The sequence below is a fragment of the Macrobrachium rosenbergii genome, chromosome 9, assembly GCF_040412425.1.
Source record: "Macrobrachium rosenbergii isolate ZJJX-2024 chromosome 9, ASM4041242v1, whole genome shotgun sequence".
NCBI classification, from domain to species: Eukaryota; Metazoa; Arthropoda; class Malacostraca; order Decapoda; family Palaemonidae; genus Macrobrachium; species Macrobrachium rosenbergii.
The window spans coordinates 22,682,662-22,709,620 of NC_089749.1; the positions used below are offsets into that span (position 1 = coordinate 22,682,662).

The window sequence follows — 26,959 nt, forward strand, 5'->3', positions numbered from 1 at the left end:
ACCTGACCCTAGGGGAATGGAACCATTTAACATGGTTCTTCTTCTTCTTCTTTCTTCTTCTTCTTTCTTCTTTCTCTCTCTCTCAAGTTACTGCCAAGTGGGGAGGGAGAGTCATGTGGGCTAAGGGCGGACCTTAACAGCAGAAAGACCTTGGTAACCCGTTCGTAGATGACAATCACAAAAACGCTTTGGGCCAAGAATTAAAACCCACAGGAACCAGATTTTTTGGCAGGGCTGACCTCGGTCCTAGTTTCCCGTCCAGGCCTTAGAATGCGAGTGGCATCGATCAAGTAAAGGCTGATGATAAACGTCGGAGGAAATACAAGACCATCGAAAAGAGAACTCATTCGATACGTGTATTTGCGTGGCGTTTGCGGTACAAACAGTTAAGGTACCAAGTTCGTAGGCCTTGTAGGTCGTCGGTATTATGAAGGACTTTCCCATGGAGTCAGTTTGCTATCTTGAGGGGAGAGAGAGAGAGAGAGAGAGAGAGAGAGAGAGAGAGAGAGAGAGAGAGAGAGAATGTATGCCCTTCAGTTTTTGAAGGAAAGTGAGGTTTAACCTTTGGTAATTTCTAGTTCCTTGCTAATTCTTTCCTTCACTTGGAGAGAGAGAGAGAGAGTTTTTTTTACTCATGTCGAAACCACAACCTTCAGTGCATCCTTTTTATAGACTCCTACGACTGCTTTACACTTGCAAGGAGCGATAGAAACTGTTGTGTTTATTATTCAGGTCTTGTAACTTAAAAACTTGTAATTTAAAGGAATACATTATAGTCAGATTTGTCACCGGAAATGTTTGTCATCAGTAGTGTACTTGACTTGTTAATTTATATTCTATATAATATATATATATATATATATATATATATATATATATATATATATATGTGTGTGTGTGTGTGTGTGTGTGGGTGTGTATAATATTATGTATATGTATACATTGTTTATACTTATTTATATATACTTATATGTATATGTGTATATGAAGTATATATTAATATATATAATAGTATACAGTATAGGGCTAGTTATATATATATATATATATATATATATATATATATATATATATATATATATATATATATATATATATATATGTATGTATGTATAGAGAGAGAGAGAGAGAGAGAAAGAAAGAGAGAGAGAGAGAGAGAGAGAGAGAGAGAGAGAGAGAGCTAGTGGTGGGGGAGAGAGGACCAGGTTGGGAATAGTCTGCTTAATTTGGACATCCAAGCTAAACACATTTTCTTCTCTTGCGATGTCCAAAGTTTTGAAGTCCGGCATAGGTCTTCCAGTATGTTGTGAGCAAAAACATCGGCAGTAGTTATAATTGAAATTTGTGCTTCAGACACTTTTCGTTAATTCCAAGTGTACATCTGTTGGCCCCTGCTGCAAAAATATTCCTAGTAGTCGTCTGCGTTTGGTCGCAATTGTGATGGAGAATACAAGGGCTAGCAGCAGCAGCAGCGCTCCCAAAGATTAGCGTAGTTTAAAAAATAATGGTGGAAAACGGTCGTTAGGAAGATATTGTGAGTGAGTGTAAAGCCGTATCTCCACCCAAGTGACCTAGTTTGCAGGTGGTCGACAATTGTAACCCACAGTCTTGCACCTCTGAATTTCACCACGTTAAAAAGTTTCTCTGTAGTGTATCTGCGTGTTTGGCTGTCTGTTTATGTGTTTGTATGCATGTTTGTGTACCTTACCATCTCTAGTTTACCAGTCACACGTACACACACACACATTCCGTTTTTATTATTATTAACATCATGTAATGTGACGTTATCAAGCTGTTGATGGACGCCCTGATCTATAAATGCTGGGGGATGCAATATATATATATATATATATATATATATATATATATATATATATATATATATATATATCTATATATCACCATTCCATTCCAGCATTTAAACATCCAGGCGTCCATCAACCGTTTGATAACATCACACATTACATGATGTTAACAATAATAATAAAAAGAGAATGGAAAAAATGCACACCATAAAGGAAGTGCTTGACTAAGGCAATTTCAAGATCTCACTGTCTTATACTGTGTGTGTGTGTGCGTGCGTTCTGTCACAACCCTGAGTTAGTGACACAGTTCACCGTTTTGATTCTTTTTTGGAGAGATTCTCTCTCTCTCTCTCTCTCTCTCTCTCTCTCATATAGCCTATAGCCTCACGTAGAGCATCCATTGTGTTCATAATAAATGCAGCTGCACTGCTGCATTTCTTTTAAGACACACACAGCCCTTTAATATTCAGTATTTTCGTAATAAGGTAAAGCTTCAGTATTACAAAAGTAGGGATTTTCTGTAATACTAATTTGTGAAAGCAAGACTGGAAGGTTACACCCCTGTTTATTTTTCATAATGTAGAATAGTTTACCCACACCGCCGAAAGTGATGGGTATAGGAAGGTCCGGACACCAGAGACGTTATGTACCATTCCGAAGCTCGGGCCAGCCAATATTCATTCGTGAAGCCTACTTGCATAAGGGCCATCGGTGATAGGCTTGACCTAGGCTGGACGACGGCAAGTTTGAACGTGAAACGGTGAAATATTTTACTTGTAGATTGCTGTTGTTAAATACAGAAAATTTTACATTAGGAAATGCATTGTGTACGTGGCCGTCATTGGATTGTGGTTGGTCACAGCCGAAGTAGAAAGGTTACGGTACCATTCTTGAGATCCGCCCTTCTTGTAAGGAAAAGACAGTTGGTGAGAAGATAAGTAGGCCTATTTATGGCTTAATGTATTATGCCCAAGCACTAGAAGCTCTGCAGTGTTAAGCAGCATTCCCCCCCCCCATAGTTTATGTATTTCCTTGGGGATAACAAATGCAATCGCGTGTTTAGCTGTTACTATGAGTGCTTGCATTGATTATCGGGTTGGTTTGTTGACAACAATCAAAAGACCTGCCAACTGTGTGTGTGTGTGTGTGTGTGTGTGTGTGTGTTTTATAATGCTTATTCCGTTGCCATACTGTTAGAATGATTTCATTCTCTTTCTTGTCACGTTTTCTTGATGGAACAGGATATTACGTAGTTGTTTTCGTCGCCTCTCGTCTCTTACACGAGATGAACTTGATTTTACACAAAATGTACTCCACTTTGTTATTTACTGCCGAAGAATAGTTATTCTCGTTGGTGAAGCAAGAAGCTTATGTAAATATTTAGTTTTTGTCGTAATTCTGAAGTCTGTTTTTATTTGACTCCACTTACCTATTTTTATATTTGACTCCACTTACTCATACTCGTCCTAACCTCTCTCACTCATCCACGCACGCCCTTAGATGCTATTTCCTTTTTACGTCACTACTTGCCTTGATTATATTTCTTTTGAAGGCAGTGGTAACTGGCACCGTTGGAACAAAGATCTCGGCAGAGAGAGAGAGAGAGAGAGAGAGAGAGAGAGAGAGAGAGAGAGAGAGAGAGAGAGAGAGAGAGAGAGACTCCTCTTACTAATGACCACTTGGGAAAGAGTTGCAATGACGGGCGCCACCAGATTTTTTTGTTGGTGTCTGACAGAGTTTGCTACTTTAATGGCATTGCCCAATTTCGGTATATTTTAAAAGATTTATTGTTGCAATGCTGTGTCAAATGCGTTTTTATTCAGTTTACCAATACTGTATTGGGTAAGAAGCGCTGTCAATTTTGTTTTCTTTAAATCTGTTAAGGTGTTCGGTCTGTTTATAAAGATACTTGCAAAGGTTGGTCATATATATGAATGCAAATGATATTGTATATATTTTTTATACTTATGAGTAATACATTGTTTGTGAAGCAGGTTTTCTGTACAAATTAAACATGATTTAAATATTTGCGAGTTATTTTATTGTAGAAGTTTACTTAAAGTAAACTTACACAATGAAATAATTCATAATTATTAAGAAACATTTAATTTGTATAGAAAACCTACTTAATTTGTACAGAAAACCTACTTCCCAAATAAATTATCACCCATAAGTATGAAAATATATACAGTATCGTTTATAATTTATATATATGACCAAGGTAAGAGACTTTCCCTTGAAAGAGCGGGAGCAGTCTTGGCACATTTGAGGCCAGAAGGCGATTCCAAATCTTTCCAGACATAAGCCGCTGTCACGCCACACTCCGTAGCTATCTGGATCCATCTGTCCCCTAAAAAGGGATATTTTCACATAGTTCATCCGAAGATTGTTTTCTTTCCTGTATGGGCGTGTGAGCCACAGGTCTCTTGTGATTGTTGTTTCGATCCTACCGAGGGCACCAACGTGCCTGCATGCCATTATTTGAAATGCTTGATGAAGCCTTTCATTAACTGAGTCAGCTGTTTGTAGGGAATTAGTGAGTGGATATTACTCATCTGATGGCCTGTTGATGTTGTAACGCCGGTTTGATAAACCAGTCATCAGATAGTAAATCAGCTGTAGAAATTATTATTTTGGAGCTCTCTGCACGTACAGTAGATAGCATATTTTAAGCCTCGGGCACTTTTTCCACATTGAAAATCAGCCGTAGATAAATGACTTTTGTTTTTCAAGTGGAGGACGTGTCACATTCTACAAGTGTGTGTGTGTGTGTGTGTGTGTGTGTGTGTTTTTCTCCTGAACGAGTAACACTTGATATTAGTTCGTGCACAGTAAACGTCTTGCCGCTGCCGAATATAAATGTTACATAATTCTTGTTTTTATATCTTGCACTCTCCAACCACATTTCCCTTGTAGTTCGATATATTGACACCTTGTTTTTCATCAAACAAGAAAACGTTGGCGTGTAGATATGTGCGGATTTCGTAAATGATAAATAAAATGATGGTAGTTAGGCCTAATAAGTAATTGATTTCTTATGTGAATGAACAAGTGAATAAATCTCAACTGCTTCCGTTCAGTCAGTGACTAAACGCCACCTTAAATAACTTGAAAAGGTTCGTTGCTCTCTCTGGCATGTTTTGTGACGTCAGGTGTTTTGCAACTTTTCTGTGGTATGAGATCATTGCGTGTTACGGCATACTTGTAAGTTTTACTTCGTTATTTATAATCCAATAGTATGTGTTTTACTAGCGTAAAAGATGTGCTTGTCTCAGTCCCGAGGTGATTAGGATATTACGGAATATTTTTCTTACATTTTCTTACATTGCGCCAATCATGTGACATTTGGTAAAGGTTCTTGTTGGTAGGTCAGGTGCTAAAATCCCTCTCTCTTTTTCTCTTTTTTTTTCTCATACTTTATTGAAAGACTCCTATTTCCTTTTTGCCAGTAAATAGTAATAGTTTTATCACCGTAATTTTAACATACCTCTTGGGGTTTTATCATAAATATGGACATAGTTAATGTAAAAATTCTCAAAGCTTCCAGAAAGCATCATTAGCTTGTACCATGTAAATGTATACTATTCTAAATATTGATTATTATAAAGATTAAGGAATTGGAATATCAACTTTAGGCCAAATGCCAAGTGCTGGGATCTGTGAGGTTATTCAGCACAGAAATAATGATGAAACAATTGTTAGGGGGGTGGAAAGTAAGATGGAAATGTAAGAATATGAACGGAGGCATGGCAAAAGGAGTGAAAAGGATTGCGGCTAGGGGCTGCAGAGAGCCTCATGTAATGCTTGCAGTGCATTGTGTGAGGTATACTGACAGCACTACCCCCTGTGAGGTATAGCAATAAGTCCAATATATGTCACATTAGTTTATTTAATACAGTAGTTTTGGGATCACTTGTGTATAGTTAGTGGTTGATTTGGAAATATTCCATCTGAGGACTGCTATTCAACAAGATTATGAAGCCCCTTTTCAGAGCCCTCAGATAAAATGACTACCTCAAAGGAGGAATTAAGTTTAATGATTCTCATAGCAGCTATGGGACCCTTTTTTAAACCTCACAGATGCTCTTGAAACATGTAGTACGTGAGGTTGAGAAAGTTATCGGTTTTCCAGTGTATCTGATAGAGCATTCTCTGGTGTCATGTGTAAGTGGAGAATCTTGTGTTTGTATCTTGGACTTTTGCCAACTTTTCTATCTGGAAGTGTTTTCAGTGTACTTGCAATAAAGCACTACTAGTAGTTTTCTTTCAAAATCTCCTTGGCTGCAGTTTTGGAGTGTCATCCTTGGTACTTTCAGACATGAGCATTTTTTATATAGACCTGAATTAATTAACCTTTTCATACTACAGTTTTAATTTTATAATCATTATATTTTGAGGGTATTGTAGAGTTATGTATTTTATATTTAAAGTACTATTTATAGTTCTGTAGCTAATTGGGGTATCATATGTACTGTGTAAGTAGAAGTCGAGCGTGAATAAGACCTGGGCCTGAAGTATATTGAATAGGCGTAATGGAAATGTACTGCATATTGCATATGAACCTACAGCTTTTTTTTAAGACCTGTTATGTAGTTTGTACAGTATATTATATTGGTAGATTAAAACTTTATATTTACTCTGTGTTTTGTAGGTCCCAATGTCGGCCCCAACTACTGTCGTTGTAGCAGAAAACCTGCCACCTGGCACCTGCACTGTCTGTAGGGTAAGATTAAATGAATACAGCTAAGTATGCTTGCCTATACACAACTCTGAAAGATATTTTATTTCCATGCATCTTTTTAGGGATCATCCTTTACTTTGTTCAAACAATATTCAAACAAACCAAGTCATTTAATTGCAATAGTTTGGACATTTCTATGTGGCTGGAAATTTTATCGTTTAGTAGATTTTTTTATGAATTAAGTAATGATATGTTTAAGTTTGGTTTAAATGACTTCCTGCAACATTCCTGCTTCCAATGTTGTGCTGATAAAACATTATTTACATGATGTTTCACATACTAATTACTGAACCCACACCAAGAAATTTCAAAAACTGTAGTTCCTACACACATATGCACATTTAAGTGAATTTCATGTTGCTGATTGTATGCAGTTACTCCTTTAACACAGTGCCAAAAGACTAAGCAATTTCATGAAAAGACTTGCCACCACATATGGCTCCAGCCCATTGATGTCTGAAGCCAGTTTATAACTCATAATATAGGTTATGGAAACATATTATGCAATGATACCTTACAGACAAGGCCAGAGAATATTTTGCAAAGTATATTAAAAACTGGACTTTATTTTTTCCAGCTGAAGTTTGAGCATACATTTTAAACTAATTTTTGACAAAAGCTCATCATGGTTGTGTATGTACACAGATTAAAGTACAGCACTTTCAATCAAAATCAGTACAGTAAATCTGTAGCTTTATGCACATTGAGTATTACAGGTTCAGTTTTTCTGACCAGCATTTCTAATATTTCTTTTCTGTCAACAGAGAGGGAAGATCAAGGACAGTGCATCATGCTGCACATGGATCCTTTGTCTTTTGCTTCTCCCAGTGGGAATCATCCCAGGGATCATCGCTTTCTGCTGCTGCTGCCGGAAACCAAAGTGCACCCACTGTGGCTACACAACCTAGTTTTTAGGTTGAGTTAGTGTGGTGCTGTCATGGCCATCATGTTGTGAAATAGTAGTAGCTCCCTTACTATTTGTAAAGCATGCCTTGACCACCTACTTTTCAATTCTACTATGTCTTGTCTGTTGTTTTCATGATTCTCGTAAAGTGTGAATTACTTTTTTTTGCACCATTTGTGGAAAGGGGCATACATGTCTTTCTAAATGATTTTCAATTAGAACTAAAATCTTTCTAAATGATTTTCAATTAGAACTAAATTTATTTTGTAATGCAGTATCTCTAGACTCGAGAATTTTCAAGTGAAAAAAGGTCCTATTACTGGTGCTTGCCTAGTACATAAATTCCCTCCCATCGTAGAGGCCGTATAATGATTTCCCTGTACACATTTGGAATATTTAATATGTAATTATTAAAAGTTATCTCATATAGTACAGTACTGCTTTCTACTTTTGAAATCATTCTCCTAAGCTTTCAAATGTATTTAATTATTATTAACAGGACTAAAGTTCATCTTGACCACACATTACAGTATTTGGACATCTTGACCACACATTACAGTATTTGGACCAGATGTATGGCAGAATTTTTTGTAAATAAAATTTAAAGAAAATTAAGATTCATTTAAATTTTACTTCAACTGGGTGGAGCAGAGAAATTATTGTATGGCCCTATTAGAAGTTTAGCATTAGCTACAAGACCTAAATGTACTGTGTGAACCATGATGAAAAGAAATACTATAGATAAGGTAACCAAAGATATAGCAAACTGCCCCCCCCCCCCCATTTTACCTCCCTGAACTTATGAGAGTTAGTGTTCAGTTTTAGGTATTTATATAGAAATTTTATTATTATTTTGTACCTCATTGAGATGAAGCAACAGTCTTCGTATTTAACAAGTCAATAACTGTCACAAGAAAATCTCGCATTTTATAATGTATTTAAGATTTAAGACACCAAAGTGTTATAGGACATTGCATTTTACTTAATATATTGTATACCTTTAGCTGTTACTGATTAGTTTTCAATTTTTGGATGTAAAGCTATTTGAACTACTGTATGTTGTGATCTTGATACCGAAGCAATTTACTCAAGCTGTAAAAAATGTATACTTTTCAAAACAATATGAATTTCACATAGACATTGTGAAACTGCTTTTAATATTACATGTAACAGTTGGTACGGATGTATTGTCTCAAGTCTCCTTCTAAAGCCTTTGTACTTCAGCATAACTTATATTTATGCAAGGTACAGCCAGTGAAAGTATTGAAAAACTCATAAACTTTGAGAAAATTTGTATGATAATTCCTTTGGCATTGTGGAAGTTTACAACTATTCATCTTAGCTGCCTTTGTTTTCAGTTGAATACAGTGCTATTACCTATTTGTGTATAATTTTTTTACTTTTTCTTGTTCTCCATGTTGAAACTTGATACTGGAACAGTCCCTTAAGTATATCTGAACTCAAAATTACTGAAGTCAACAAAATTTTCATTTCAAGCTGGTATTACCAACAAATAGTATTACTTCATTGAATTTTTTTTTTTTTTTACATTTAAATGTTCACACAATTGGTCAGTATTGAATAAGGAAGCTATTACTGACGTCCCACTGTTCATCACTTGTCGAAGGGTCTTTGTTACGGAGTTTTAGAGTTGAAATAGACTGTTCAATAATAATCACAATTCTCTTGTGATAGATGCAGAACTAGATGCCCTTAAACTCCCAAAAAAGCCTTTGTGCTTGTGAGGAACAAGATTGTCTTGACAGGTTTAATTTTACTTGAAGGTTTCCTTAACCAATTCATGCTTGGTCTGAATAAATTATCCATGTTTTTATGGTAATGTTGCATTGGGATTTTTTTTTATTCTTGTGACACTTCAGTGAAATTTTTTCGTTGACTTTTTCCTTTAATTGCTGTTGCTTTATTCCTTTCTGATTAAAGGAAATTATGGCATCTGTACTAATAAAGCCTGACATACATTCATTTTGTTACTTAGATCTTTTTAAAATACTCCATTGATTTCTTTTAAAAAGCAAGAAATGTTGAACTTTATCCATTTAAAAAATTATGAAAATAAAATGTCACCTGTTTTAATTATAATACTGTTATTTAAGAAAAGAATATCTTTTCCTAAATTTCACTACAACTTATTTTGAATGATTAAAATACTGGTAGTATACTTTTATTAGAAAAAGATATATTTAACAAACTACTTTCACTTGCTTCCTTTTTTTCTCTTCTTTTGTTCAGAGTCACTGATTTTTTGTTTTTCAGATTTTTTCTTCTTTTTTGAGTTGCTGACTTTCGAGCTAATTACTTTGCTTTGGCCTAACTTCTTCTTCTTATTTGGACTGCTGAGACCAGAATCCTTATTTTTTCTCTTTTTCCCTTGAGAGTTTATATCACTTGAAGGAAGGTCATCCACAGTGCTCACTTCATCTTCTACTAAAGGCATTGTTGTCTCACCAGTTTCGTCTTCCATCGCTGCTGCTGCTGCTGCTTTTGCTGCTCTCTTCTCAAGTTTGAAAAGTCTTTTCTGCTTTATCCTGGAAAAAGATTAAACGTGAATTATTGACTAAGACTACCATTTAGCTATGCCAAGATTCCACCACAAAAACTGTTCAGGAGATTTAAGAGTTTAGTACAACAAATTCAACTTCACTTCAGTGATTAGATAGGGTTCTGATTCCAATAGTCATAATGTTAAAAGAAATTGCTCTTCCATTAACTCTTAAAAAACAAAATGGAAGAAAATACTGTAGCTACAAGATATCATCTCGCCCGGAACGTACTGTTGTCCACCACATCAGCCGTGGAGTATGCCTGTTTGATTATCACACAAAGTCAAAAGAAATGGTGTTCTTGGATACCAATTCCTGGTCAAGGCCGAACTAACAACGAGTCGTCGGCACTCAGACTTGAAGGTCAAGTCCTTTAGGTGGTAACGCAGACAGCCTGCGATCACTACGTAGCCAATAGGGTCCTTAGATTCGGAATGATCGTACCATTTATCACCCGGCAAATTAGGCAAAACGGCGGGAAGACGTAAGCCTTAAGACTTATACCACGGATGCAAAAGACATCTCATAAACACCAACAGCCACCAACATGTCTGGTGTTCCCAGTTGGTCACCCATCCAAGTGCTGGCCAGACCCAATGATGCTTAGTTTTACTGATCGGACAAGAAGCTTGCTGCCAACTAATCAAGAATATCTATAAAGCCTTGTCTAAGTACGGTTATACTTTAAAAAGGTAAAGCTTATGAGCATAATTAACAGCAGTTTATACCCAAATTATACTAATTAACTGTAATTGTAATATTATAATAATTTCATAATATCTCATATTACGACGAAAGTATTTATGTAAACTGAGCTAGATTTTAAATGTTGAGCCAAGTAAAAAGTTAATAAATGCAACTATAAAATGACCAATGCAGCCATAATATAAATACTGAATATCAAATGATAAGAACTTGGCTCTCCAATCAACATTAACATTTTTCATTAATCCCTGAAGGTGGGTAATCATACATGTCATGACTTAAGAATCCTAATAAATTTAAACAAAACCCCAAAACCAATGCACTTCTGAGTAGCATGGATAGGCAAATCATCATGGAAATGCTGTCATGGTCAATAATATCTAAAATTTTTCAGAACAGAAGTTTTTAAATAAACAAATTAGTTTGAATAAGCTGTGAATTGGTGGTCAAAAGATCATTCATTCTGAAGGTAACTTGAAGTCAAACCATGATTCTGAGCAAGTAAACCCACGGTTGCTTTCAATGACTTGGGGGTTCAAGAGAAAGCATTTAAAATTATATGGGTTTAAAATTAGGAAGTAAATGCTTACATGTTTTCTGTCTCTTCAAGAGTACAGAATTATTATTATTGTCTTGTTGAACAAGTTAATCATAACTTATGACTAACTTGTTCAACAAGACAAAAGTACATTTTTAGACTCGTATATCTTGCCTGCTATGATTTAATCCTATATGAGGATAATTAGGGGCAATGAGGGTTGAAGATGCTGGACACTTAAGATAGTGTACACTAAGCTAGAAGTGTAACCACAGTAAAGAATAAACAGTATGTCAACCCCATGATAAAGAAGAACATGAAAATCATTAGAAAAGAGAATGCTTATGGGTGATCTTGGCTAAATACCCTGGACTTTGGAAGTAAATACTTCAATTTGACAGTGAACTGTACACTAGAATAATTAAATTACTGTAAACCCCTCAGATCAACAAAAATCCTGTAAGAAATACAGTTCTACAAACCTGTGAGATCAATACAAACCCAAGAAAGTTTCTGTAATGCCAGTCACAATGCATGCATCACCAAAAGGGAGTTCTCTTCTACAACAAATCTTCAGAAGTTACATCGTGTGTAGGGGTGTTAAGAATTTCTAATATAGTTGAACCTAGTTTGATTTAAAATCTAGACCCTCATGGGAACATAATCAACTATGAAATAATATATCTAACATAGAAGTACGTGAAATACTGCTATTACAACTATGAAGAACTTGAAATACTACTACTACAACTATGTCAATTATAAGGTAGATATTGTATTTAAAGTGGGCACTACCACCCAGGGTTTACTGCACTATATGCAGAAAAAAAAAAAAGAACAGATTAACATATAAGGTGACAGCCATGAGGCAAAAAAGCAAAAGTAAGCAACCTCATTTATGTCAACGTCCCTAATGCACTTAATCTATCAAGGTTTCCAAAATGCTTGACCTCCCTGCCTTTAATGTTAATGGTGCAGCACTACTGTGAACTATGGGTTATTGAGCTCCCCAGCAGACTAGTGTTGATTAACACGGGCATATAATTTTGCAAAAAATTCTTACAGTAGTTTTGGCAGTAACTGCAACTGCAACTTACTTTTCCTGTATTCTACTCTGTTCTCTGTACACATCATATGCAGAAACATGGCCCCTCTCTGGAATATTTTGCAGTTGTTGCTGCTTCTGTCTCTTTGTTAATTTCTTCAGAGTCAGCATCCACTCTGGTACTTCTTGGTTAGAGTTATGGATCACCTGAGCAATACTGAAATATTTTACAGAAATGTTAGCTCAGCCTTATCAATAAAAACATCTGACTTTTATCTAAATAAAGTATAGCTTGATCAAGGTATAAAGGAACTAGAATCCACCTACAGGATAGTAAGTTCGATAGTTCAATGTTAAAATGAAATATTGAATAAAATGTTAATGAGAATGATCATTTTGGCAGTTATGTTGGGTTGGACTGGTTGATAAAAAAAATCACATCTTGCAGGTGAAAAATGAGAAAAAAACTAAATATAAAAAACAAAGTAGTATGTGATGTGACATTGCAGAAGGGAAATAGCGAGAGACGGTGGAATACAGATGTACGAGGGGCAACTGAAGAGCAAAAAACTCTGGCAGAAGAATGGCAGGAAATACATACGAGATGTATACAGGGAAAGATGAAAGAAACTAAAAGACTGCTGGCAAGGGCAAACAAGTTAGGAGGAAATGAATGAAAATCTTGACAGAATAAAGGTTAGAGAAAATATCAATATTGTAACAGCAAAATGGTGAGAAAAAAAAATGAAAGGGGTAATGTATATAAAAGGAAAACTAGATATATTACAAGCTGAAAAGAGATACTAGACTGATTTGGGGCAATATTTTTGGAACTTTTTCTGAATGAAGAAATTTCATGTACTGAAGGTTGTCTGTATGACAGTAGGACAAATATAGAATAATTGCTGAAGATTTTAAAAATGTCCTTGGGATAAAAAAAAAAAGGGGCAAATTTTGAAAATCAGGATTTTCCCTAGATATATAGTATCTTAGACATGCAGTATAAACTCAAGTTTTTGTGTGAATATACTGTACTTCTGGCATTGCCAAGGCTGGTTGGAGCTTGGACGCAAGGTTTGAAAGTCTGATGGTCTCCTCTAGGCAGAGGTTGAGGGTAACCACTGTGAACACAGTGGCAGTGTCAGTTTCCCCTCAGTGGCATGGCAATGTGGGGTGGTAAATGTGGGAATATACATAACACTATGGTTTGTGTATCTAGGAAAAATACAAATTACTGTATATTCAAAATTTGCCATTTGTTTTCAAGGATAAAAAGCCTTGATCTGCATATAAGAAATGGGGATGGAACATAATAACCCTGCACCATACCAAACAAGCAGTACCAACCTGACTGGCTCCACTTGACTGGCAAACAGGAGCACAAATTATCTGTCCCTTGCCAAACACTGCCAGGGCATGGATACGATGACGTCACCCAACAGTGAGTGGCATAGTGAGGAAGCTACACAGACCTCTTGGCCTTCTTGCAGGAGATCTTTGAATATACCTTCTCTTTCAACCCCCTAAAGTCCATGTATGTACCTTCTTCAACCTCCTGAAGTCCAAAGAGGAGGCTAAGGAAGGTGATGCATGTGACAAGACATTCCCACTTAACTAATATTCACAGACGAGGCAGAAATTTATGATGAGTTGGAACAGGATATGAGGCAGCAGAAAAAGATTTCATAATTTTACCTTCCCCATCTCCAAAGACGAAGCAAACACCATGGTTAATGGATTTTGGTAAGCCATAGGTTTCTTCAAAGGTTTTGTCCTCAATGGATGGAAAACAAGGAAGGTTTACCTGGGATACCCAACTCAGGTCATAAGTTCAGAATCATCCTGAATATCAAGAAATTTAATAAAAATAGCAGAAGAGCCTGTTACCTACAATCATACCAGAATATAAGGAAACTTGGCAGAGGCAAAAGAAGAGAAAGGACTGTAGTACTGGGCAAAGAGCCTTACAGTAATAATATACACACAAAATATGATGATCTACAATTACAGATGAATAAGTGAATGTCCTGAAAATATAGAAAAAGGTGTTGGAGAATTAGCAAATAAAATTGTTTAAACTGATAATAGTAGGTTTGGCTTCAAGCCAGATCCATCCACAACAGTACCACACTTCAGAATTTTGATAAGACATTTGACAGAATAACAAGACACAATTACTTGGGCATTACAAAGGCAAAGAATACCAAGAAAACTTGCTAAGCAAGTGGTGCTACTTTCCACAACTAAAGGTCTAGAGTGAAGAATGTAGCATGTGTATCAGAAGAATCTGAGATAAATGGCGTCCATTAAGGATCAATCCTGAACCCTTTCTTGATCATAAAAATACGCATTGTTCATTATCAGAAAAATGATATTTTTATGATAAAATAAAGTTTTGTACATACTTACCGCAGATATATATTTTACATAGTTCCGGATGCCTTGACAGAATTTCAAAACTCGCGCATTACCACAGGTAGGTCAGGTGATCAACTATACCCGCCGCTGGGTGGCGGGACATAGGGAAACCATTCCTTTTCAATCAGATTTTCTTCCACCTGTCTCCTGAGGAGGCTGGCGGGTTATCATCGCATATATTCAAGCCGGAGTAAGTATGTACAAAACTTTATTTTATCATAAAAATATTTCATTTTGTACATGCAACTTACCCGCCAGATATATACTTACTGAATGGGTACCCTGGAGGAGGGTAAGAGACAGAAAATAACTAAAAAACGGGAAACAACATATGTTGTAGGATAAACAAAAAACTATGGTTTACCTGATTAAAGACTTCATGGATACTGTCTGCGAGTCTGCTTGCCCAGGAGCTTCAGCGAGGATGTGACTCCAGACTGACAGCCCTTCTGATCGTACCAATGGGGGATGACTCACTAACATGGTCGAGCCTATAGCTGGATCGTGCCGCCAAAGGCACCCACTCTTACATGACCGAGCCTACACTGAATCGTATCAATGGGGCTATCCTCTACATGACAGAGCCTAGGTGTCCATAAAATTACAAGGAACATGACAACCAACCCACCACCTGACTCAATCCTAACCTTGTTAGTGATAAGAATTGAAAAGGGAAGCATAATTCCATCACCCTCTTTCAACCAACCATAAAAACACACCACCAAGCTTAAAAACAACTAAATTAACTAAACTAAATAGGATTGGATTCAGCTCCCTGTCCCAGCACCGAATCCGCAGATACGTACGCTCCCAGAGAGAAGCACTTATCATACGCTACTCTAATATCTCGTAAGTAATGAGATGCGAACGCGAATTACACCTCCAATAGGTTGCCTCTAAAATAGACTGAGAGACAACGTCTTAGTGAAAGTGCCAAGGAAGTAGCAATGGCTCACTTGGTGCTTTCACCTAAGAGCTTAAAGTAGCTCATCCTCACATGAGATATGCGCTCTGATGACGTCCTTAATAAAAATGACAGCGCATTCCTTTGAGATCATTCGTGAAGGATTCCTGACAGAGCACCAAAGACTTTCTCAACCGATCCTCCCAGATTTCTTCTTTTCTAAGTAGAATTTAAGGCTCCTGATAGGGCATAGAGTCCTTCCAACTCATGTCCCACACAGAAGAAAGACCTTTAATTCAAAGGTTCTTGGCCACGGTTTAGAAGGATTCTCATTCTTCGCTAGAAATAATGGTTTAAAAGGAGCATATAGCCGAAACCTCCCTTAAAACCAACTTTGCTTGTCTAAGGCTTGTATTTCATACTTATTCTCTTAGCTGAGGAGGCAAGAGGGAAAGTGACTTCCTTGAGGTCCCCAAGGAAGCTTGATGAGGTGGTTCGAATTTTTTAGATATTGGTGAATTTCAAAATCCATGTCTAGATTCCAACTGGGAGGTTTCTGGTCCTAATTTGACGTTCAAAAGACCTTATATGGTCCGTGAAGGTCTCTGTTTTCTGAGATATTCAGATCTCTGTGTCTGAAAACCTGAAGATAACATACTCCTGTATCCCTTTAATTGTGATACAGCGAGGTTGCAATGTTCCCCTCAGGAAGATAAAGAAATTTGCAATGTTTACTCACAGAGGTACTGAAGAGGATATCTTATTGGTCCTGCACCATCTCTAAAGACTCTCCTACTGACTGGTGCAGACGCGAAGGGTTGAGGATCTTTCTGCTCTGTACAGCCTTCGCAGTTTGTGAAAACCCTTCGCTCTGACCAGACCTTCGATAGTTCAGCGCAGTTAGACTGGGAGAGTGAGATTCTTGTGAATCTGGTTGAAGTGGTTGTTTGAGAAGATCGTTCCTGTGTGGGGCTGACCTGGAAAATCTACTATCCATTCCAGTACCTCTGTGAACCAGTCTGAGCTGGGCAAAACGGAGCTTTCAGTGGCTGGGCCCCGCTCCGGATGATGCAAACTTTCTTACCACTTCTCCTAGGATCTTGAATGGGGAAAGGTATATCCGCCTAATCCTGTCCAATCTAGAGAAGATCACCCATTGCAACTGCTCGGGTCCGATATCGGAGAGCAGTAGTTTTCAGCCTTGCATTCCAGTGGGCTGCAAAAGGTTTCGATATTCGGCCTTCCCCACAGGTTCCACAGTCTTCGTGAGACTTGAATGGAGAGTCCACTCTGTGGGAAGGACCTGATCCTCTTCCTGCTGAGAAGGTCGGCCTCACATTCCCTCTCCCCCTGTACAAACTGGTGAGGAGTCTGATCCTCCTCTCCTGATCTACAACAGCAACGCTGCCGCTTCGGTAAAGGGAGAAGGGAGTGTGTTCCTCCCGTTTCTTTATATACGCTTCAGGCAGTCGTGTTGTCTGAGTTCACTTGGATCATTTATTCCGCGACAAGGAACTCGAACTTGATGAGAGCCAAAATGAACTGCTGATAGCTCTTTCTGTTGATGTGCCAGTTCCACCTGGTCTCCTCCTGTGCTGACATTTTCACCCCAGTGTTGCCTCCCATCCCGACTCCGAGGCTTGAGAACAACACTAGGTAGGGCCTGGTAACTGAAGAGACAGTCCTGCATAATTTTCGAGGGTTCAACCACCAGTTGAGATCCTCTTTTATCTTGTCCGAAATTTATAAACAAAGTCTAAGTCCTGAGACTTCTGGTCCAACTCTCCTTTAGGAAAACTGAAGAGTTCTGATGAAGTTTTCCTAAGGAGACGAACTGTTCCAGCGAGGAAATGGTCCCAGCAAACTCATCCACTCCCTCGCTGAACAATGTTTTCTCCTTAGAAAAACTGTCACCTTTTTCTATGCAGCGATCTATTCTCTCTTGGGATGGAAAGGCTAGAAAAACCCGAGAATCCATCAGAATCCCCAGGTAAACAATGCTCTGCTCTTGCGGAACAACCTGGGATTTCTGTAGGTTTACTAATAGTCCAAGGACTGTGTCATATTTAGGTGATCGACAAGTACTCCAGACAACTGTCCTTTGATTGAGCTCGAATCAGCCAATCGTCGAGATACATTGATATCCTCACTCCCTCTAAGTGAAGCCAGCGTGCCACATTCCTTAAGATGCCCGTGAACACTTGTGGGGCCAGTCGAAAGACCGAAGCACAGGGACCTGAATTGAAAAAGTTTTCCCGAATCACGAACCTCAGGAACTTTCTTGACGAGGGATGAATGGGAATGTGGAAGTAGCGTCCTGCAGGTCCAGGAGACCATCAATCCTGGACGAAGAGCTGCAAGAACCGAGGAGGTAGTCTCCATTTTGAATTTCATCTGATTATGAAGAAATCTGTATGCCATCCAGAACTGTCTCCAACTCCCCCGAGGATTTCGAACCAGAAAAAGACGGTTAGAAAAACCTCGGGAATGGAGGTCTTGAACCTGTTCTCTATTGTTTTTCAACATTTGTCTAATCACAGAAAAAGAGCCTGATTCCTGGCGGGATCCTGTAGCTGGCGGATAACTCCTGGGAGTTGAGGTTAAAGATAATTTTCCCTGTAAGGGCGTAGCTCTTCTTAAATGAGAGGACCCGGTCGTCCGCCCCTCTCTGTGCCCAGACCTCGGCGAATTGCAGCAGTCTGCACCCACCATGTCTGGAGTACTGTTCTTCATTTGTCCTTCTGATAGAACGAGAGAAGACCTTTCCTCTCTCTCTGGTCTTTTGCTCCTGAAGGAGGCTTGACGCCGACTGACCCTGAAAGGGCTCTGAAAGGGAGCCTTCTCCTTCTTGGCGAAAGGACGGCAGGTCTGACCCTCTTCAAGACTGTGCCCCTGGGTGTCGTCTTTTCAGATAAAGAGCGAAAATCTCCTTCACCAAGTTTTGAGGAAAAAAGGTGAGAGAGAAAGGAGCAAACAGAAGAGAGGATCTCTGAAGAGGAGACACAGACTTCGTGAGGAAAGAGCTGAATACTGACTTCTTCAGAATAGCAGCCAATAAGGCAGCGACTTCCGCTGAACTGTCCCTCACTGCTTTGTCCACAAGACAAAACACTCACGAAAAGTCATCCAAACACAGGAATTCGGGACCCGAAACCTGTTGGCCAAAGCTCCAAGAGACCAATCCATAAAGTTGAAGACCTCCACAACTCTAAAAGACCCTTTGAGGAGATGATCCATTTCACTCATTCTCTAAGTCGCCTTCATGAAGAAAGGGAAAGTTCTGGAGGAGTCAACTAGATTAGAGAAATCTGGCCAGCAGATGTGGGGAGCCCCAACCCCATAGGCTCCTTGGTCTCATACCACATTCCTGATTTTCCTAAAAGTTTCAAAGGAGGGAAAGAAAAACCGCTTTACTTGCATCCTTCTAGACTGCATCCACTTCTACTCCTTTAAAGGCCTTCTCATCAAATCAGAGGCGATCTTGACAAAACGAAGAGGGTCTAGTTGACTTGGTGCTGTCCCACAAAGATCCCGGAGAAGGGAGGGGCAGCATGGACAAAGAGAATCTCCAAACTCCTGAATTAAACCGGCCAACCGCTTGTAATCCTGAAACTCCAGCGTCCTTAGGAGAACCTCTTCGAAACTTCCTCCAAAGCGGCAGGGAGAGGAAGGCCAAGAGAAGAAGAGCGCATCAGGAGAAGCGAGCCTGGAGCGAGAAGCACTCTGTCCAACGAAGAGCGCTTACCAGGAGAATGGCGCCTACCAGAGAATGGCGCTGACCCCGACGGGCGCCTGTCAGGAGAGGGGGTCCTTGTCCACTGACAGAGCCTTCCAGGAGAGGAGGCCCTGAAACGAGGGCGCCAGGAGAGAGTGGCGCCTGCCGGAAGGAGGGAGCTTGAAGACGACGCAGCGCTGCCCAAAAGGAGTACAGTGAGGCGAAATGCGCCTGAAGAGAGGCGCTCTCCGATGACGATGCCTGGAAGAAGTGCGCTGTTGGGAGACTGGCGCCTGTTCGGCGAAGAGCGCCCACGAGACGAAGAAAAACTTGCTGGACGAAGGGGAAGCTTGGCAGGAGAAGAGCGAACAGAGTTGAAGACGAGAGCTTCCCTGGAACTTGACAGGAAGAAAGTCATCCTTCCACAGAAGAGGAGTCCTTAGCAAGAGATCCAAAATCTTCTTCGCTTCTAATCCTTCACCGCTGATGGAGAGGAGGAGGGGATCACGAGCTCTCTTCCTGACAATAGGAGAATTCTCCGAGCGCTCAGGGCTCGAGTCCAAACGCCTACTCTAGGAGCCTTCCAAGATCTCTTCAAAGGGCGCGAATTTCAGCCAACTCCAACCGCCTGAAGAGAAGACGCATTTAGACGACGAAACACTTTTTTCAGGATGCTCTTTCTATGGCGATCCAAGGCAAGCCTGGGACGCAACAACAGGATCTGCCAAGGACGCCTGATCGCTGGGGATGCTCTACATCCTCCCTTGCGGCTTTCTTGCATTCCTCCTCCACTGGTCCTGGGAGTTTGAAGAGTTCAGGCTAGAGCAATGCGGGAGCCGATCAGACGCCCCTCCACAACACTGGGGACACTGCACATATCACTGTCACTTTACCTTCCTTCATCATACAAGAAGTTGCGTATTTCACACGCAAGAAGTTCCGCTTCATCGCAGCCATTTCCCAGAGGACTTAATCCACAGGTTCGATGAAGGAGAAGGGCTGAAACCAAAGGATTAGGAGAGTCTACTGCTTAATTTCAAAATCATGCTCAGCAGAGCGAGACCTACTGAGCTTCTGGAGTGAAAGCCTTCCTAACTCTATCCTTTTCAAGCTTCTTCAGATAAGAAGACAAAACCTTCCATTCCTGATCAGACAATTTCTCACACTCCTTGCACCTATTGTCCGAAAGAACAATCATTCCCTACACCTCATACATACAGTGTGAGGGTTCTACCAGCTTTCGGCAACCTCACCTTACATTCTTGCCTAGCACACACGGAACACAGGCGAAACATTAAATGTCAGACATCTTAATGAACAATTCAAAAGCAAATCCAAAAAAACAGTCCACAATAGCGTATGCCAAACCAAAGATCCAATACGTCACCAAAATCAGGCCAAAGATCCTCAGCAAGCGAGAAAACGAAAATCAAAGCAGGAGGAACCAACAGATGTTGCCGGAACCAGCGACAGAGAAAATCGATTAGAAAACGGGAATGGTTCTATTCGCCACTCCAGCGGCGTGGGTATGGCTGATCACCTGACCTACCTGTGCGTGTGCCGCGAAGTTTCCAAATTGGTGTCGGGAACGTCGGAGACTATAGCTAAGTATATATCTGACGGGTAAGTTGCATGTACAAAAATAGAGAAGTTGTGAAGGAGCAAAAAAAAATAAAAAGACGCCCTGGGAATGAACCCTGGGGGTGACCTAGTGTCAATATCAGACGGAAAAAATTTTGAGGAAATGTTTAAAAGATGGATGAGTGAAAAGAAGAGAATTGAAAATAAGTATAAGCACAACAAATCTTATGGCCCATGGAAAAGCAAAGGGAAAGATAAAAAATTACCTTGTGGGTACTGTGGAGTTGAACTTAGTACTACTGTGTACTGAATGGTGGGATGGTGTTAAGATGCTCAGAATTGCAAAATATACACGGCATAAAGTATTTTCATTGCCTGAAATGTCTTAGAAGAGTGAATGGAGAAAGGAGGGAGGTAAGTGTAAGTGGAGAACCATGCTGTGCTGGAAGGGTAGGTCTTGGAAGAGGTACAATATTTTGACTGAAGGAGAGATCCAAAGGGAATCAAGAAAAGTAGCTGCAGCCTGCTGAACTGAAAAGAGCTAGCTAGACTACTGGCAAAGAAAAATATCCCAGACTTTTGATACGTACATAAGGCCTGTAATGCCTGAAGCATGGACAATAACAAAACAAATGGAAATTTGGAGTGAGAAAATAAAATTTTCTGTCAAGGCCAAAGGGCAGCTGGAACAGAGTTGCAAAAAGAAGTGGCAGCAGAGATGTGGTATGTTACTGTGACATAAATATCATTAATAGGCTTAAACTTATATCTTGTAGATATCAAAGATTGAGGTAGTTTGGTCATGTGACGAGAAGAGATGAGGAACAGTTAGTCGGAGGGCCCAAGAAGTTTTGGATAATGGGGACTGGTGAAGACCTACGGTACACCTGAAGAGAGTTCAGACAGAAAGACCACAGGATAGAGGAAAAGTGGTGAGAGTGAGCCTTCATAGCATATCTAATCCAACTCCCCACCTGCCCCACCCAAAAAAAAACCTAATATAAAAATGTTTATGAATGATAATGATGATAGTCAATGGTCAACTGCAAGCAAAAAAAAACAAACGCTTTACATTTACTCTTATGCCACTAATGAAAAGATACATTAATAACCTTGTACATTACATCAATAATTGATTACAATTTCGACACTGACCAATCCAACATTGCCAAACAAAGAAGTACCTGCTGAGGAGAGAGTTTAAAAGGCCAAAAGTTTTCCACAAATGTATTGCTCATAAAGTTAAATTGTAAAAGAGGTTACACATATGTTATGTTACTTAAAAATTACAGGGCAGAAAAATAAAAACTATATAAAGCTCTTAAACAAGGGAATAGGAAGGACCTTGGAGCAGGATACTACTCTGCAAACATTCTATAGTATACTAATGAGAATCAGTTTTGAATAAATAAAAAAGGATCATAAAGGGACCCAGAAGATATTGCACTTTAATAGCATCAGAAAACTCAGCTTATTCACATATGACTGAGATAAAACCTATAGAAAAACTAAAATTTCAAAATGACCTCTTGTAGCTTTAGTAGCATTCCTTATAAAATTGCAACTTAAAATGGCAGGGAGATCATACAACCTCATTCTTTACCAAATAAGAGTAGCTTCACACTTAAAACATACCTCTGAAGATTAGGTTTGTCTTCCAGGGTCCAAAAAGTTACTGCCCTTCCCTTGTGCTGTGCTCGACCTGTTCGCCCCACTCTGTGGATGTAACCACGACAGACAGGAAGTCATACTCACGACCGTTCACACCCTTGAAGTCTATACCTCGAGCCATTAACTCGGTGCATATCAAAACCCAGATTTTACGCTCCCTGAAGGCACGAACTACATTGTCACGCTGGAAGAGGGCAAGCAATGTTGATTATCATACATATTAATTTTATTACTGTCAGTAAAACATGAAGAGCAAATTCAAATAATTACAAGATTAAAAGTAGTTGAAAGGAAAAGCTCAAGGAAATAACACATACCTGGGTCTGCGTACGATCAGCATGAATTGCATCAACCATAATGTTATCATATATGAGCTCCCGGAATAATTCTTTTGCTCTTTCCTTGGTCTGGACAAACACTAACACAGGAGGTTTGTAACCCTGAAATATCATTAGCCTGAATTACTTTACAAGGTCAATTATATCTTAATATGCAAACCAACAACAACTTCCAAAGTCTAGAACAAATTCATTTCATTGCACATACTAGTACTTTATGATAAATAAACCTTGAACTTTGTAACATAAGTCTGAACCTTATCTTGAGTATCAATGTTTATTCCTCCTGAGTCTACTTTAAGTTATAAAAATTCAATTAACACTGACATTTGTAATACTGTAATGGCCCACAGAAAGGGAAATCTCACTAAACAGCTATTTCTCACACTTTTTCATAGCTGATAAAACCAATCTGAGATGTTAGGATATGACACAGAAAATACTGAAGTGTATGTCAAGAAGCATTAAAACAAATATTGTACTGTACCGTACAAACCTTCTTACAAAACCATAACTGCACATCTACGTGCAGAAAATATAGAAGTGTACGTCAAGAAGCATTAAGACAAATACTGTACAAACTCTTCTTACAAAGTCATAATTGCACATTCAAGTGCTAAGTTCTATTAATGAACTTTCCATGTACTGTACCAAGCTTTGAGATACACAATAAGTCCAATATTTAAAACCTAGATTATCAAAATATTACTATATTTAACAGAAGTCTCATTCATTATCTAAACAAAATCACTGGCTCTTTTAGTATTAATATTTAACATCTTGAATATAAAAGATTCTTTGCCCCTCACTATACCACTAATGATGAATATTATCTTTTCAGCAATTGGGCAATGGCTGTTACCTTCCTGGCTTCTTTATATTTACAGTAGTGTGTCCTCGACCTATGGAGGGGGATCCGTTCTGTAAGTTGATTTCCACCGTAAGACGATTTTTCGCCGTTTTCAGCACCGTAACTTAAGTTTGGCGCCATAACTTGATGCTGCACAACTTACAGTCCTGTCAGCTCCATTAACTTGATGCAATATCAAGTTACAGCACTGTAAAAAGCCGTTAATGGTGTTGAAAAAGCGCCGTAAGATCGAATCGCCATAAGTCGAGGACACACTAATCTTCAACCACCATTAAAACAAAGGTCTCTACTAAATATAAAAAGCACTCATACTCTCGTCTTGCTGTTTAATAAAAATAACAATAATAATATATGAAAACATACTTCTGGTTACTTCTGGCACCTGATCCATCAATTTCGCACTTATCATGAATTTTTATTGGTTTAAAGTGCTCATATGAACAACTTCAGGTGGAAATTTCAGTTACAGGCAGAAATTGAAAGCCAAGAGTGCATAGAGGAAGAATTAAGGTTGCTTCCTGGACTTGCATAAAATTCCACAAGTAACAATATTGTAAACTAATACACATAAAATTCCCTATGTAACAATATTGTAAACTAGTATATATCTACCTTTTATATTCATTTTGGAGTACCTTTTCTTTTCAAATCATTGTCATTATGAAGTGCTTTATCCACACTATCGAGTCAAATTTCAAATCTTCACTCAGACTATCTAACTATATAATGTAGAAAGCTAAGAAGAAAGCAAAGGGATGACTGCTAATCAAATGGTGACTGAAGACAACACTCATTTTACAATAAAACTAAGTTTTCATACAAACCACTAATCATAAATAGCCTTGACTGTGTGCAATGCATCCAGTCACACAAAGCAGAGCACTTCAATTAAATATCCCAGTGCATATGCCCAACTAACACCCCTGGCCCATGAAATGATGCCTTTTCATCCTTCTGTACGCCTTAGCAAACATGGATGTGGTGCTGTTCTATACTAAACTACTAAAAGTTTCTACTGTGTTTTGTGAAGTGATGATAGCGAAATTCCACTTTTAGAACACTATAATTTCATCTTCATCTTTTGTGGCACATGATTTCAATATTATGTGAATTTTTACACTTACATTGCTGTGTTGTTACTATGAATAGCCTACTGCTCTTGTATTTCTACTTTTCTGCAATTTTTTATTTTTCATGTAATTTCAGCTCTGGGGCAGTTTTCAATAACTGGTGACTGAAGGAAACACAAAAAATTATATAGTAAGCCTACAAAAATCTAAAATCTACTGTACATATGAATGTAATGATAGCTGATAGACCTGTTTTCCTTTGCAATGAAAATACTATGTCACAGTAGTATCCAACATGGAACTATCTCATGGCCATTCCAAATACACCGCAGAATACTAACCTTTCTAAGGATGTCACGAAGAGCTACCAACTTTCCATGTTCTGTCCCACAAAATAGTAACTCCTGCTTAACATCTCCTGAGGCTGTATTTCTGAAATTATCATATGACAGTACTTTAAAAATTATGAATATCTACCATCCCCTATGCCTGCAAGATATATGGAATGACTGAATGGTGCATAGGGAATTGGCAAGAATATTCCTAACAAGACACAGCCTCAATATTACAAGTACAAACTGAGGGAAGGTATAGCAAAAATTATATAATAACTAGCTATTTAACATCATGAAAACAATTTAGTCAAACAATGAACACTGTTATCTAAGGACATGATAAACTTGCTTTCCATATGGCAGGTAGGTTCATTTGATTCAAGGCAATAAGAGCTTGCAGTGTGATGTATTATTGCTTTTTATGTACGTGCATACAAAACCTTTGTAATGGGTCTCAAATATTAAGATGAATACATTGATTATAAATGGATATGCATGAAAGTAGTATTAACCACCAGATGCTGATTCTGCAACTATTCAATAGCACTATGACATGACTTTCAACACTGGTATTCAATTCAAAGCTTTAAAGAAAACTGTACCTGATACCAATAGTCACCATGGCAACATTATTCAAATTTAATTTACACCACTGCTGCACTTCATAAGCGAAGGTTGCCGAGAAAAGAGCCCGTCTGATATTGGAATTCGTACAGGCTTGATAAATAACAGCCAACTGATCGCGGAAACCACCAACTCCTCCTTCAAACAGCCGGTCACTTTCATCAATCACAAGCCACTCAACACTATAAAATAGAAATATTAGCGCTTTAACATCGAAACAAATGCTGTTATCAATTCAAAAGTTGTAGACTTACAATTAAGTACTATGTGCAGACTTACAATTACGTACTATGTACAAACTGCCTTCTAAACAAATGTTACTCCTCTCTGTTCTAAATATAAATTATAAGCTAAAAGGCATGGCCTATGAGAATTACTTACCTTAATAAGAATAATGAAAAGCAATCTGTGAAGAGAGAAACAGCAGCTACACTAAATGTATACAGTAATAATTCAAGAACATTAAAAAAGAAAGGTTAAACTCACTTCGATAAATCAATACTTGGGGTATCTCCGTCTTGTAGTAAGAATACCAAGCGATTAGGAGTTGTTACAAGAATATCTGAAAAACAAATTATTTGCTCAGTCTGACAGATCTGGAGGTACACTATATTTGTTTGATTTTATTGCATTAAAGTGGCATAATCAGTCTACCAAATACTAGACCCAAACAATACTAACAATTATTTTCATTTTCAAAAAGTAAAATGTGCTCATAAATGTATAGCAGCTTCTTATAACAAAAATCCTTCCTAGTGTTCAACACTCCAGAAGAACAATCACTCTGATAGTATTGCTAAAGCAAAACGTGTTCTCAATAAAAGCCTGACCAACTCCCCTCTACAAGATTTTACTGTCTCCCCTTACTCTCGCCACCTAAGATGGTGAAGATGAGCTCAGTGAAGGCCTAAGGCCAAGTTTCCTATAATTTTGTAACAAAACAATCAATCTTGCCCTTTTCTAAAAGTTAAAATTAACTGGTGATAGTTGATAACTGACTTTACATAGCACTATTCTTCTCCTGCTTGATATTATTCATCACTTTCTATTATTACTAATATTATTATTATTATTATTAATGTGCTGTATTCTACTATTACTATTAATCTCCTCCAATAACATTATTCTATATA

General features: G+C 38.4%; 1 protein-coding gene across 1 annotated transcript in view; it reads right to left on the minus strand.

Moving 5' to 3' along the window:
* Nucleotides 1–9,619: 9,619 nt before the first annotated feature.
* The window catches only part of ais (aramis), a 59,788-nt gene continuing 42,448 nt past the window's right edge, over nucleotides 9,620–26,959 (minus strand). Inside the window, 8 exon segments of the mRNA XM_067108657.1 lie at nucleotides 9,620–9,996; nucleotides 12,352–12,516; nucleotides 22,553–22,646; nucleotides 22,649–22,772; nucleotides 22,906–23,028; nucleotides 25,209–25,299; nucleotides 25,805–26,008; nucleotides 26,313–26,388. Coding sequence (XP_066964758.1) covers nucleotides 9,666–9,996; nucleotides 12,352–12,516; nucleotides 22,553–22,646; nucleotides 22,649–22,772; nucleotides 22,906–23,028; nucleotides 25,209–25,299; nucleotides 25,805–26,008; nucleotides 26,313–26,388 — 1,208 coding nt within the window. The 3' untranslated portion in view covers nucleotides 9,620–9,665.